At 39.3% G+C, this 14,134-nt stretch overlaps 1 protein-coding gene and 3 long non-coding RNA genes across 5 annotated transcripts in view; 2 read left to right on the top strand and 2 right to left on the bottom strand.

The window, feature by feature from the left end:
- LOC102677840 overlaps positions 1-13,631 on the top strand; it is a 201,744-nt gene extending 188,113 nt beyond the window's left edge. The window contains exon 5 of the mRNA XM_031509497.1: positions 13,451-13,631. Within this exon, the coding sequence (XP_031365357.1) occupies positions 13,451-13,516 (66 nt within the window). The 3' untranslated portion in view covers positions 13,517-13,631. The remainder of the gene's footprint in view (positions 1-13,450) is intronic.
- On the bottom strand, positions 969-3,290 carry LOC116185320. 2 transcript variants are annotated; one of them, XR_004150147.1, is made up of 3 exons: positions 2,947-3,290; positions 1,428-1,688; positions 969-1,325 (listed from the first exon to the last, which is right to left on the bottom strand). It is a non-coding gene; the product is annotated as an uncharacterized LOC116185320 (long non-coding RNA). The 2 variants fall into 2 exon arrangements; XR_004150146.1 differs by having other exon boundaries at positions 969-1,688.
- LOC102677744 lies at positions 3,485-5,007 on the bottom strand. The gene is made up of 3 exons (XR_004150145.1): positions 4,843-5,007; positions 4,110-4,420; positions 3,485-4,019 (listed from the first exon to the last, which is right to left on the bottom strand). It is a non-coding gene; the product is annotated as an uncharacterized LOC102677744 (long non-coding RNA).
- Positions 5,591-7,859, top strand: LOC116185321. Its single transcript, XR_004150148.1, has 3 exons — positions 5,591-5,882; positions 6,809-6,959; positions 7,505-7,859. It is a non-coding gene; the product is annotated as an uncharacterized LOC116185321 (long non-coding RNA).
- Positions 13,632-14,134: the final 503 nt, after the last annotated feature.

The following is a 14,134-nucleotide window of genomic DNA, read 5'->3' as shown; positions in this document are numbered from 1 at the left end:
ATTTTTTTTTTTCATCTCTTGTCCTACCGCAAAATTTCCTCCTCTTTTTTTTTTTTTTTCTTTGACAACTCGCAAACATGACTGGATGCAAAGATAGCGCGAGTCTTAATCGAAGATCGAGGTGATTGAATTTAAAATAAGGGAAACACGTGTTCGACACGGTTGCGACTCAATTAACGGCGGTTAAAGGTTCGATCGTGAATGGAATGTCGGCGGCCAGCCACGGCTTGTGCCTGTGTCGCGATTGCTGGTCTGGAAAATTTTCCAGTAACCCAGTGACACCGTGCCGCGAGACCTTCGTCAGGTTGTTCCCATCCGCGCAACACTCGTTTGCCAATGATACGATCTCAAGGGTATTAACTTAATCTGCTGGCGTGACCGGGGACACGCGTAGAATGCCGATCTTCTTCCTTTTCTTGCCTTTCCTACGCATCCACAAATTTCTTTATCTATCCAGGAAAAGATGTATGGCGTATTTTATCCTGAAAAGAATTTGATCTATGTTCAATTTCAATTTTTAATAGACAGTATTATGCGTAAAAAAAAAAGTATAAGTGTACTTTTTAAGAATTGTAAAATTACATTGTCAGGATATAACTGGTATTCAAGTAATAAACACTTTCTTCATTCATTCCACATTTTTTCTTCTAATTGCCTATTAATTATGTCTTTTTGAATATTGTTCTCCTTTCTATACTTGAAGATTCCATTAGCAAGAGGCTAATAGTAAACTCACTTTTTTCTTTGAATATTTCTCATATCTTCATTTGTTTAGAAATTGTAATATATATCTTTATAACATCTTTCAATCACTTCATACAGAAGTTTATAAAGATCTCTCTCTGACTCTTTCTCACTTTTACATTTTCTCTAACTGTTCACATCATACCTTTTCTATCATTTGGATTTCTATCATTCCATCTGCAAGAGAGCAAATTCTTTTCTCAAAGAAAAGTCTCATTTTTTTCAATATCAACTTTATCATGACCATAAAGAATCTCTTTCTTGGCATTCTTTTCCATTGACTGTTCTATAGAGTTGGATCGCTGGAACGATTTTCGATGAAGAACTTTCGACAAAGAATCTCTCAAATCTATGATCTCGAGAAAGGAATGGAGGCGTCACGTATCGACATGCAGCGATTGACGAAAGGTTCCGCCACTTCTCACAGTGTCACTGGGTTACTGGATAATTTTCCAGGCGAGTAAGCGCGCCGCGTGAGAGCGAATCCGAGCTAGGTGCATTGCGGCAACGCGATTCGCTCGAACGTGCCTCGATACCGGGGCACGAGAGCCTCGTAAACTATTTGCGTGATCATAAAAATCCTACGGAACATTAGCAACCCGTTTACTCGTTTCGATATCGAGAACGTCACGCGCGGTTAATTGCCGGCGAACCCCGCATCCGCCATGTTTTTTTACGCTTACCATCGATTTTATTCCTTTTCCTCGGGTTCATAATAACGTCTGAGAAAACTTTGTGACGAATATCTGATGTATCGATAATCGATCTATCTCTTTGTTCGAATCTCAATTCCAATTAATTTATTACACCACGCAGAAAAAAGAAAATTCCACGGATCGTGATCATTTTCAAGAATCCAAAAATTAGATCAAAAGTCACGTACGAGTGATCGCAGATCTCACATTAATGAATGGCCGATTAAATCTTCCATTATCCCATCTCACCTGTAAAAAATCCATATTTCAGTTAATCTATTATACGATAAAAAGAATTCCAAGGATAATAATCATTCCGAAATTCCGAAAATTAGATCAAAAATCACGTACGAGTGATCGCAGATCTCACATTAATGAATCGCCGATTAAATCTTCCATTATCCCATCTCCCCTGTAAAAAATCAATATTTCAGTTAATCTATTATACGATAAAAAGAATTCCAAGGATAATAATCATTCCGAAATTTCGAAAATTAGATCAAAAGTCACGCACGAATGATCGCAGATCGAAAGATAATTCGATCGACAAACGGTTTAACAGAGGCCGTTTAAAAGTCAAAGTAATCAGAATGCCTAGAATCTCGAGATTCCCGTGACCGCATAGAGCATGTTAGACGCGAATTAATAGGTCTCATCGAGCTTCCGTTTCTATCCGTATCGCGGTAAAAAAGCCACTATAGAGAAACTAAGCGAACCGATTACGAACCGATTGAGAGAGAGAGAGAGAAAGAGAGAGGATCGTCATCGAATAGCGCGATTGGCCGCAGGGCATGGGATCGCTTTAATCGGTAACTCTCTCGGCTGGTAAATAAATAACATTGTATTACACCGTCGCAGGCCTCCGCATCTCACGGAAGACGAACGAACGCTCGCTTCGTTTTCCCAGGCGTTGCACTCCCGTTATCGTTATCCTCTCTCACGTATATACGAATCGGCACAGGCATATACGATTCAGCCTCACGAACCAGCGCCGTTCACGGCGCTAACGGTGATCGATTTTCCGGCCACGGGAATTGTGCTCGTTCGTCTCGACATTGGCGTGGCTGATCTACGAGAATTTCTGACGTAAAGAGATATTTCGTGAAGAGATGTTTCGTAAGAGAGAATGAATTGGATTGGAAGGTTTGGATTGAAAGAAGATATTGGAGATGTCAGGGATCGAGAGAGTTTAATCCTTTGCGAACGAGTGCTATTTCAAGTTTTGATTCTTTGCAGATCTGGGATATTCTACGTACGTGAAACGAGGAGAAGTTTAGAAAGAAGAAAAAATATATATTTTTATGAGAAGTTTGATTACTACTAATTGAACATTTTATGTGAAACTTAATTTAATTTTATTTAACTATAATTTTGACGCTGTTGTAACGACAGCATTCATCCGCAAAGGAATAATGTTATATATTTGAATAGTAATAAAATAATAGAATTATTATCGTCTACGATTCGCAACGATAATAAAATATGAATATATTGTCAAGATTTTTACCTCGAGATCGAATATAATTGACGATACTTAAAATCGAAGCTTCTCGGATATGGATACTCGATTCCTTATTTAAAATGTCCCCTATATTAAGAATTAAAAACTAATTTCCCTTAAGTAAGGTTTGCGCATCGGTTGAGTATTAAAACGGACGAGCATTTTTCCATGAAGAAATGAGTATCGATAACGGTGCCGTTTCCCTCGTCTCCTCCTCCTTATTCGCCTCTTCAATAAACAACTTCCTCTCCTCTCTATCTTCGAAACCAAATCTTTCCAATTCACAAGTTTCCACTTTCGTTTCTTTTTAGATTAAAAAACGTACGAAGAAATTTTGAAATTTTAAGAAAACCATCCTTTGGTCTTTTCTCTATTTTATCATTTCTTTACTTTTTTTCTATTTTCATTTTTTTTTTCTTCATCCAAGAATTTCCTAATTCACAGATTTCCATTTTCGATCCACAAAAATAAAGAATCGTACTGTATTTGGAATATAAAATCCTTCAAGAGAGGGCTTCTCTTCGGTTCTTTTCCATCCCTCTTTTTTTATTCTTTTTCCTTTCCATCTGCGTTCGACAGAAAACGATAGTACGAGGCTCGATCGTTTCGCCGGTGGAAATTGTGCGTTGCCGGTACGTTGGCGAAACGGAAACGAAGGGCCGCAATTATACTAGTCGTTACTTTTCTCGGTGTAACCAGAGTGACTATGTATCTCGCGGTCGATTAACTGTGACCTTCGCCGCTCTAGAGAACGTAGAAACTCGGACGGACCGCTCGTACGCGCACGTCGTAGTGCCTCCTTCTATTTATGTACAGGGTGGTCCGACTACCTCGGTGCCGGACTGCCGTTTCGAATTTGTACACCACCATGTAACTCGTGTTTCAACCATGTTCGAGATAATGGCAAACACGTACGTGGTGTAGATAATTGAATATCGTGATCGATGAGAAACGGTCTTGCTAATTTCTCCAATTTCGATCCTACTGTATCTATGTAGAATAGATCAAGGTTAATTCTAAGCTGCGAATAAGATAGTTGTTCTTATAAGATAAAGAGTTTGTTTTTTTTGTTTATGAATCTAAAATATTAATGAATAAAAATTAAAAAGATGATAATTTTTTTATTTATGTATGAAAGTTTAATTCGAAAGCAGAAAAATTTGTTTTACCTGTGTTGTTTCTAGAAATTGGCATCAGTAATCTTCTCATAATTGTAATTCAAAGTCGATCTTCAAGGAATCGAATTATTCTCTTCACGAAAGTATCGACCACCAAGAACCGTTTTCCAAGATATCGTCGAACAGAACGGAATTAATTACCTCGATCGAGGAATCACTGTAATAATCCTGTATGCGATCGAGGTCAGCCCGGGTGAAAAAGCTCGCGTATCGAACCGGTGCAATTATATTTGCAAATACGCGAGTCCCTCGCATGCGTGGCAATGCAAATCGTGCAGAGACCTTTGACTGCTCGCGCCATCCTGAAAATAAACGATACGAACCCGTTGATTCGAGAAACGAATTATCAATTATGTTGATCAGTTGCAAAACCAAATACATATTCCATTCTATCATTTTATCATAAATATATTCAACCATCAATATTCCTACTAATTAAAAAAATTCATGCTCTGAAGTATTGTTTAACAATCTTTCTCATCATCAAAAAACACCATATACCGAAGTTCTTCTCAAACACTTAATAAGAAGTTTAATAACCTCTTTCATTGCCAAATGTGTAGATTTATGCATCTTTTTAATCTTCTAATCATTCAATAACGTCTATTCTAACTCAAAAAACATTTTTCAATGATATTTCTTATCACCAAAAAACATAACCACACTTTCAAGCTTGTGCATTTCTCGAGTGTTCTATTCTATTTTATTACTTCGAAAAATTTACTTTATCACCATTTAACAATTTCCTTACACGAAAAAACAACACACACTTAAGTTCGTGCATATCATTTCCTTTTTACATCAAAGAAATCAACTTTTTATATCAAGATCAGGATGTGCTTTTAAACGCTAAGGCTAATCGGTACACGAGCGCCAAAAGGAGAAGTGCAAAGTGATGCAAATACTTTCTGATACCTTCTATCGGTATCTATTTGAACGTGTACCTTCCTCGTTATCCGTTGCCGCGAAACAGACGTTGACCGCAACACCTGCGGAAATCACGAAGGATCGCGATTGAGCTGGTTACGCAACTATAGGGGCCTTAGAGGAACGTGATGGCTCGAAATCAATTAGGGATATACGTTGCACCGGCGCCAATTAAGTTTTCTCCGGGCGACAATGATAAATTGTGCCGGTCGTCTATTGCGCTCAGTCGATTATAAAGGTCACCGAGTGAAAGTGCGCGCCGGTTAATTAATACCGATCGATACCGTGCTTGATCCGCTACGATAATAATTACCCGTGCGAAGGTATGCGCGAAAATTTCATCATTGAGATCGAATCGAACTACGCAATCGATACGTGACGATTTTCATCGATAACGTTCGCCATCTTGCTTACTACTCTCTTCTAGAAGATTTTGAGAGGTTTGTGAAAATAGAAGTTACAAAGTGGAATTAAATATAATTACTATAATTTATATAAAATGAATATTATAATTATAGAAAATTATAGAGTTATATATGTAATTTAAAAAATCCTAGTGTTGATTGTATTACATAGTGATGTGCATAGTGATTTGTTATAATTTATTTCGAGAAAGATTCAAGATTTATATTTTGTCAGGATCTGTCATCGAAGGAAAAAGATAATGACAAAGGGCTTCTTGATTGTGTAGAAAAAAGAATTTATCCAATAAGATGATGACAGAATGAAATTGCACTAGCCTAAAAAGGAAAGGAAGAGGAATGATGGTTGGTTGCGCGTGCTAAATATGATATCTGCATACAGAGTGTTTCAAACTTGGATATACAAATTTTAAGGGTATTCTTTCTTATTCATTATTCCATTTATATTTATATTTTCTTATGAAGCGACACAAGAGAGCAATTTTCAAAACTTGATTAACTGATATGCATGTTCAAATTTAGACATGTTAGAGATAGAGATAGAGTATCTATTATGCATATTCATGAACTGTAGAAATAAATCATGATTCAAATAAGGTTGAGAAGCACTGATTTAAGTCTTCCAATGTTTGATCACGGGGAAAAAAAACCAAATGCAGTCGAAGTTGTTGGAATTCGGGGTTTTTCACGGTGGACAGGGGGCAAACCGAGCAGAGCGAAGTGATTTGGGTTGTCGATTGCAACAATGCGCTTTTGTACAGCTTGTGCAGCTCGAGGAGCAAAGACATGGTCGACGTGCGGTCGAAAGATAGCTGGATACTCGCCTACGTGCACGTGCCATGCAGTTGGACTCTTTCGTTCCGTACCATTTGTTGTTACATTTTCCCCCTTCGACAACCTGGATCTACTTTGAATGTCCCTTTGAACACCTCTGGACTCGCGACTCGTTACCGTTACGCGGCTTCGCAGCGTATTTGCTCCTTCCTCCTGATTTGAATTTATCGGTTTTATTGGAATGGCGATGAGCCTTCCACCAGCAACTTTTCCATATGTAAATACATATCACGATTAGAATTCCTCTCGAGTAAAAATACCAACTCGGTGTAGCAGAATATTCACTTTTGTCATTTTTGTCATCTGTATCGCAAAATTGTTGCAAATATGAAACTTGTAACAATTTAACTTTTTTCAAAGATCTATTTACGTACCCGAAAAATAAATAATTGAAAGTATGAATTTCTTTTGACAATTTTTAATTTTGTAAATTGTAAAATTGTAAAAATCGATCTTGTATTGGCTTCAGAATTTTTTTTACGAGCAAATATATATATATATATACAGGTTCCAAGGATACCAAACATAATTTCGAACAGGAAAGAAAGATTTTACAGCTCGATTTTTCCATGTGGCCGAGCCCCAAGCTACACTCTTCCCACGAATTTCATTCTCGATAAGCGGACAAGATTTAACTAAGATCAACGTATTAGTACGGGTGAGTAGCATAACATGGTGGAGAACGGTACATGAGACCGCGACAAAGGCCGAGGAGGTAACTTATGGGTATGAACTCTGCAAAAGGACTTCCTGTATGACCTCTGATCGGGAAACAAGGCCGTGGCCACGAGCTAACTCGTTCCAGACACTGCAAATGCGGAATATTCTCACCGTGCTCCTTTATTTTGCTCGTTATGGTCGGTCACGACAGAAAAACTTTGCGAAAAACTGCAATTACCCATATTAAGTATCTACTTGCTAACTGCATCATACATTTCTCTTCGAGAATCTTCGAATAATTTCATTATTTTCTAACTTGCCAGGTTTTTCATTCTTACTTAATTCACACTTAACTTAATACTCCTTCAAAAAGGAGGAAATTCAATTTTCAAGAAATTTTTACTCTGCTAAAATTACTTGCTTGACTCTTCACATTCAAAGAACAAAACTTAATACTCAACTTCCAAAAAATTCTAATTCTAAATTCTCCGTCAAATTTTATTTTCATTTGATTTACATCTAAATTCATTTACCTGTCCACAGCCAAAGAAGATTTAATTTTCGACCTCCAAGAGTTTCAAATTCCAATTCGTCAAATTTTACTTCGAATTCGTACTGATTCGCTACTGGTCGCACAATTTTTTGAAGAAAATTTAACTTTCAACGTGTTGAGAAGCGGCACGCGCGACAGTTCACCAAAATGGCCAAAGAGGACTTGGCGAGGGATCGAGTAGGGGGGAACCACTTTGCTTGGCAATCGCGTCACGCTCGTTTACGCTAGTTTACGCCAGTTTACACAAGCGATATTACGTTAAGACCTATCTTTATGAGAACCGACAACGTCCCATGGGGAAATATCCCGGGGTTTCAACGTTATTGGTGGACAAGAAAAAGGGAGATGAAGAAAGATGAACGCCGGTGTTACCGGTGAAGAAAGACGAAAGCTGCGTGTTCGGTGCAAAGCGAATCCCAAAGCGAAGAAGTGTTTCCTTCGAGAGACGATCGTGGCTAAGATATGACGTCCGACTGGCTGCCAGGCTTGAAGGGCTTCGCAAACGATCGGTCGTTGAACCACGAATCGTTCTTCAAGCGTTACTCTCCCCGGAGGTGGGACGTGCAAATTTCACTGGCCGACATTTGCCTGTCTGGAATTTGAGCCTCCTTCTCCTCTAAGCTATTTCGAGCTTGTAGTCTCGTAGCTTTAGGAATTTGTCGAGGATATTTCTCACTGTGCAAATTTTGAGGCACCGTCGTTCCACAAATTTTCTTCGATTTTACGCCCGCCTCGCGTCAAATTTTATCTCGAAATATATCCTCGACTTTTTTTCGAAACAACATTTCTTCGGATTCTTCTTTTCTATAGAAAGAATTTTATATCTAGAAATAAAATCGTAAACAATTTTTTTGAATCCATTTTAAAATAATTGCGTAAAATTACTATTGTTATTATCGAATTTTGCAACCACGATCCCCATGTAAAAATTCCTATTGTATTTCCTATTGTATGGGAATCGAAGAGGTGATGACAAAGGGGATACGATTAAAAGATACGTTAAATGGGAAAAAGCGTCAGCTGCGATCAATTTTCGCGGTAGACGCGCGAATCCTACGCCATTGCGGGGTAAGACAGAGCGACGAGGAGGAACAAAGCGACCCACGCTGCGGGTATCATCATAGTCATATTCATACACGGAGCGTAAGGGCATTTCAGCACTGGGACAATGGCGGGGCCGAATTTTTTCTTTTTTTTCTTCAAGGCTCGATTGCACCGTGCCTTCTTTGTAGCCACGCGACGACGTCGACTGCCAATAAAGGTGCCTCCTTTATGAAGCCTTCTGCAGCTGCCCCAACGGAAACGGGCCACTCTAACCGTTCTTTGTTTTCGAAATCTTTCAAACGTTCCCTCCCTCTAAATTCTTTTCTGTTGCAATCTTGAAAATGTTTCCACGCGTTTCGAGGATTCGTCGCATTCCGAGGCCGACGGTTTGAAAGTCGAGAACAATGTAAAGCAAAAGGATAAAGGGAAAGCAAAGGCACGGAATTATTTGAAAATAAAAATAAGGTATTTTAACAAAAATTATAAAATGTAAGAAATTTTCACAATTTATTTTATAAAATTATAAGATCTACAGAGTGCTAATATATTCGTGCAACATTAAAATAGATGCAAAATTTGCTTATAAAACTATGGTTTTATGTGAAATAAAATTATCGCGAGTATGATTGTTCAAATATAATAAATATTATACTTTGAATATTTTATATTTTTTGGAAATTTTTATAAATGCATAAATATTCTATTTAGAATCTGTAGAATTGAGCTTTCAAAAGTATTCCATGAATATATTAATACTCTATATAGCGTTTAATTTTTAAGAAAATGCACCATTAAACTTCTGATTTGTTAAACATTCAAAATTATAATTTTAGAATGTAGAGAGATAAAAAAAAGAAAATATCGAACAAATCTTTAGATTTTGAGAATAAGTTAAAGGATTGCTGTCTTCTACATTTTCATGCAAAATATCGTTTCGTACGAAATATATTTTCCATTTCGATTTTTTTTATCGCGAGAAGTAAATCCAGAGGGCTTGATTCAGCGAGATTCTGTGGACGGAGGAAGTTTGGTTGGCGCGTCTTCAGCATGATAAACGGTGGCAGGTACAACAATGGGTTCATTACCGAAAGTTTAGCCCGGCTTGGGCCCCCTTGGCGAATCCTGGGCCGGCAAAGGGGTCCGGGTCGGTGACCTCTGCACACGGATGGCCGGCTCGCGGCACCGACCTTTGCGAAAAGTACACGTGCACTGAGCAAACGTTCCTTCTAACATGCGAGAAACCTTCTTGGAAATTATTTGTTTAAAATTCGTATTGAAATACACGCGAAAAATTGTATATATATAAAAATTGCGATTTGGAAATTAAATTATTTTCGAAATTGTGTTTCACAAATCTTAAATTAACTCTCTTTCTTGCACAACGAGAGCAAGAATCGCGGGATACAATTTTCTTTTCGTCACGCGTTACGGTAAGGGGCGATACGTAAAAGAAAATATTGGAATTAATGATTCCAAGTTGTTTCTGAAACTCGTGCCAATTTCAAATTGCCTTTCGACGAACTCGTAAGGTGTAATTTTCTTTTCGTTACAGGCCGTGGTAGCAACATAGTCGCAGAAAAAAAATAAACGTATGCACGTCCATTGTGCGGGCACGCACGACGCAGAAGGGTTTTTGTTCCAACGTGTGGCGTACCACGCTCGGCAGCTCGTGTCATTCGCACGACGTCGTGACCTTCTTGCAATAAAAGACCGCGAAAGCTGCAAAACTCGGTTTCTTTTCACTCTCGACGAAAATATCCCGTTGAAAAGAAATTCTTGGAACTGTAGTTCAAACTTTCCTTGGAATCCCCTTTGCGGATCCTTCGCACCGTGAACAGAATTCACTTAGAAAAATTCCCTATATTTTCAAACCGAGTTATTCTTCGTCGCGTAAAAATCGGTACAATTTAAATTTAGAACAATCATCGATGGGGTCCTCGATAAGGTTTCAACCATCCTTCTCTCGTCCGCCTTCGAGAAGGGAAAAAAAGAAAAATGGACAGTTTCGATTTAACATCGAGCATAAAATTAATGATCGTTTACGATTATTAATAGCCACGGTAAGACCTCGACCGCATGAATTTCGCACGGTTATCGTGCCTCAACTTCGGCTCTTGTAATTGCCGCGTACCGTCCCGAGTGATAAATAATTTGCAAATATACCGCAACCGACAACATTGTACATAGGGGCGGCATCGATACAGCCACCGCAAGATTTATCGTTTATTCGTTCGAATTGCCGTTTCGCGAACCGGCGACCTTGAATCCCTTTGTCTTGCTTCTTTTCTACGCACACCGCTCTATTAGTCCCTACTCTCGTGGACAATCAAATCGCGTACTATCGTTTCCATCTGATAAGATTTATTGCCTCGGTTTGTCGAGGATAAACGTTGTTTAAACTTGGCTCGTTTAAGTTGCAACCACTGACGAAACTTGTTTGTTATATAGGGAGCATGAAAAAATAAAAGTGGAGAAGCGTGTACACTCTCTCTTTGTATCGAAACCAATCTTATTTTATTTCATTTTATTTTTATTTTTCTTTTGAGACCGGAACGATTCCTCGTTGAATGGAAGATAACGGAGATTCGAGAGATGGAGGAGGATGGACGAAGGAGGGGAGAGAGATGCTATTGACCCGTTTGATTGATTAAAACGTCGAGCTCGTCGCAGTTGTTCGATCGCTAAATGAATTTCGTTCGCCGCGCCAGCCAGGTATACAAAGCGGCGCTTTAAATCTTCGGGGCTTAATAATCAGTCTGAAGGCTCGTAACTCTTCCCAGTGTATTCTTCGTCTCTAGAAACCGAGAGACGTTGGAGGCGATGGGCGAGAATGAAACGACGACGATGGCGAGGGCGTGTTGTGGTAGTATCGATTCGAAGAAAATTCAAGGAGAAAAATCGAAACTCCAAGTGTGTGCATTAATCTATTCTCTTGTTAACGTTTTAAACCTATACATAAAAAACATTTTCACATTAGAAATAATTCACGTCGATTCGGATAAGTGGAGGCCTGCAGGCGTTATTTGCCGTTATTGAAGGCGCGTTATTGCGCCTCTGGTATTACGTGGCAATAAACGAGAGATTTTAATTACCAGTTCTATAAAACGGCGTCAATAAAGACATTGCACAGTCGGTACGGTAACCTGCTCTTCTTCTCCTTCGTTATCGGATAAATAATTCGAATAATAACCGTGAACGAATCTCTCATCTCTTTTCGCCTAGGCTTTCTCACCTCGGCATGAATCATTCCGATAACGATCCACATTCGCAAAAAGGAATCGTCGTAATTCATTATTAATTCGATCGTCATCCTCGGTCGATAATAAAGCGATCGTTTTAACGCCACGACCGCCATTAAAATTCTTGATGTTTCAATTGAATTTCAAACGGAGCGTAAAGCGCCGCAAACCATAGTACAAGCATCTCCACGACGCGTGTATATGAGCGAGTAGTATAGGGATAGTTGGTGTGTCCGTCTGGCCGTTTATTATGGCACCGAAGGAAATTACGAACGAGTCGGCCTGTGGCCATCGCGGTAGCCGATTGGTGCGCGGCAATATACGAGTGGCGGCACAATATGAACGTCAGAATCGAAAATTCGAGAAAGTTCGAGTATCCTCTCTTATAAGGATCGATTAAAGAAACCGAGTTCGAAACAAAATAAAAATTTACACGAATCTACTTAACCGCAATACTTCGAATCGTCTCTTAGGATGAAAAAAGATTCGCACTCCCGAGATATTTCGATAGTGAAAACAAACTTTCCAGAGTTTTATTCCTCGAGCATACCCTTTGCACCTTTCAGTTATCAACCTGTAGAATTACTTTAATAACCTTCGAAGAAACCCGTTCTCCTTAGCAAAACAACTTTTAACTCCCTTTAATATATTCTCATCGTTATCGTCCAGAATTCCCCAGAATTATTTTACCAACTCATCGGGATCCACTCATCTTCGCTCGTCGACAATTTCACTCTCAAAATATATTTTACACCCCCAGTTATCGGGCCCCTAAAATTATTATAACAACTCTCGATACATTCAACTGTGAAATATATTAGCGCCCCCCCGTTTATTAACCTCCATTTTCAACGGCCGGGGAATCAGCGCCATCTGCGAATACGCCATCTAGAAATTCCCCAGGAATACATTGTTTCCCACGTGAAGGAGTGGAATCGCGCAAGTATGGACGGTATCGCGGAGGGCAGGCCGCGAGATTCTCTCCATCGGCAATTTGCATGACCGATGATCGTGCACTGGTGAACACCGGCCTGGCGTGGACTAGGTGCATCGTCATTACGCACTGGCCAGATACGATCAAACTGTCGGTAATGATAGTCGCGCGACCCGGCGCACGTACGACGAACGCGAGGGTCGCGTTTATTAAATTACGTCAAATTATTGGTACGCTCGGAGGGTCGATTATCGGGGCTGCTCGTTCGACCGCCAAGAATCGTTCTCCTTTTCCCCGATTATCACGAGAAACCGGCGCGAGGTGGTAGCCGAGATCTTCATGCTCTTGGACACGGCTCTTTGCCGATCTAACCTGACACGATTCCTTGCTTCGATGCAGTGGAAGCAAAAGTGGCAAACGAGCTTGAGAAGTGGTTGGAAGGAAGATCTGAGATTTGAACTGGTTTTAAGATTTGAGGAGAGGATGGAACAGAATTTTTTTTTTTTTTTTTTTTTTTACTTTTATATCTCGTCATTGTTATTTATTTGTTCGATTATTATTTAACCTCTTTTTTTGCCGAGATCTATTTTTTTTTCTTCTGTGTCGTCGTGGAACGAGATATTAAGGATACATACGTATATCGTATCGTTTTTTAATCGATGTCTCGAGAAGAAATATATATATGTATAATTAATCATACGAACGATTTTCGATTTCAGATTCGAACCGACGAAGGATTAAAGAAGGCAAAGAGCGGTCCGGATGGGGCGTCGAGGATCTCCTAGATGTCTTCGATTAATCAAAAAACTCGTAGCTCAAGCAAGGACAGAGGGACGGATCTAGGATCCGTCGAAGATCCCACCATTTGTCCTCCTTTTTTTTTTCTTCTTCTTTTTAATCCATTGCAGCCGCGACCACCAATCGAAAAATCTGACCTTTCGAAATATCCAATTTTCGCATTGGATCGCGAGAGATCGTTAGAAACGAGGGAGGAAGAGGGGTCGCTATAGGACACCTGCGTGCTTTCCACGATCGAAACTTTGGATTCAACTTGAAGACGACGCTTGCTGGATGAAGTTACTCGAAGGAATCGAAAGTGGAAGTCGGAAGACAACGCTCACAATTCGTGATCCATGAGAAAGATCCGAGTTTTTCTAGCTTGATCAAGTAATTAAAAGTAAACGATGAAAGACGACGAAAAAGAAAATTTTGCACGAATGATCTTTAAATCCTTTTTTTTTTTTTTTTTTATAAGCTTCAAAATACTCGGAGCATGTTTCTAATGGATCACGAAAAACTGGAAGAAAATTCATACAAGAGATAACAAGAGCAGCGTTATTTTCGAAACGAGAAAATGAACGAGCAAATTCAAAATGGTCCATCGATCGATGAAACCAATGTAC

The sequence above is a fragment of the Apis dorsata genome, unplaced genomic scaffold (assembly GCF_000469605.1).
Source record: "Apis dorsata unplaced genomic scaffold, Apis dorsata 1.3 scaffold_161, whole genome shotgun sequence".
Lineage (NCBI taxonomy): Eukaryota > Metazoa > Arthropoda > Insecta > Hymenoptera > Apidae > Apis > Apis dorsata.
This window is presented reverse-complemented; position numbering and strand designations above follow the sequence as displayed.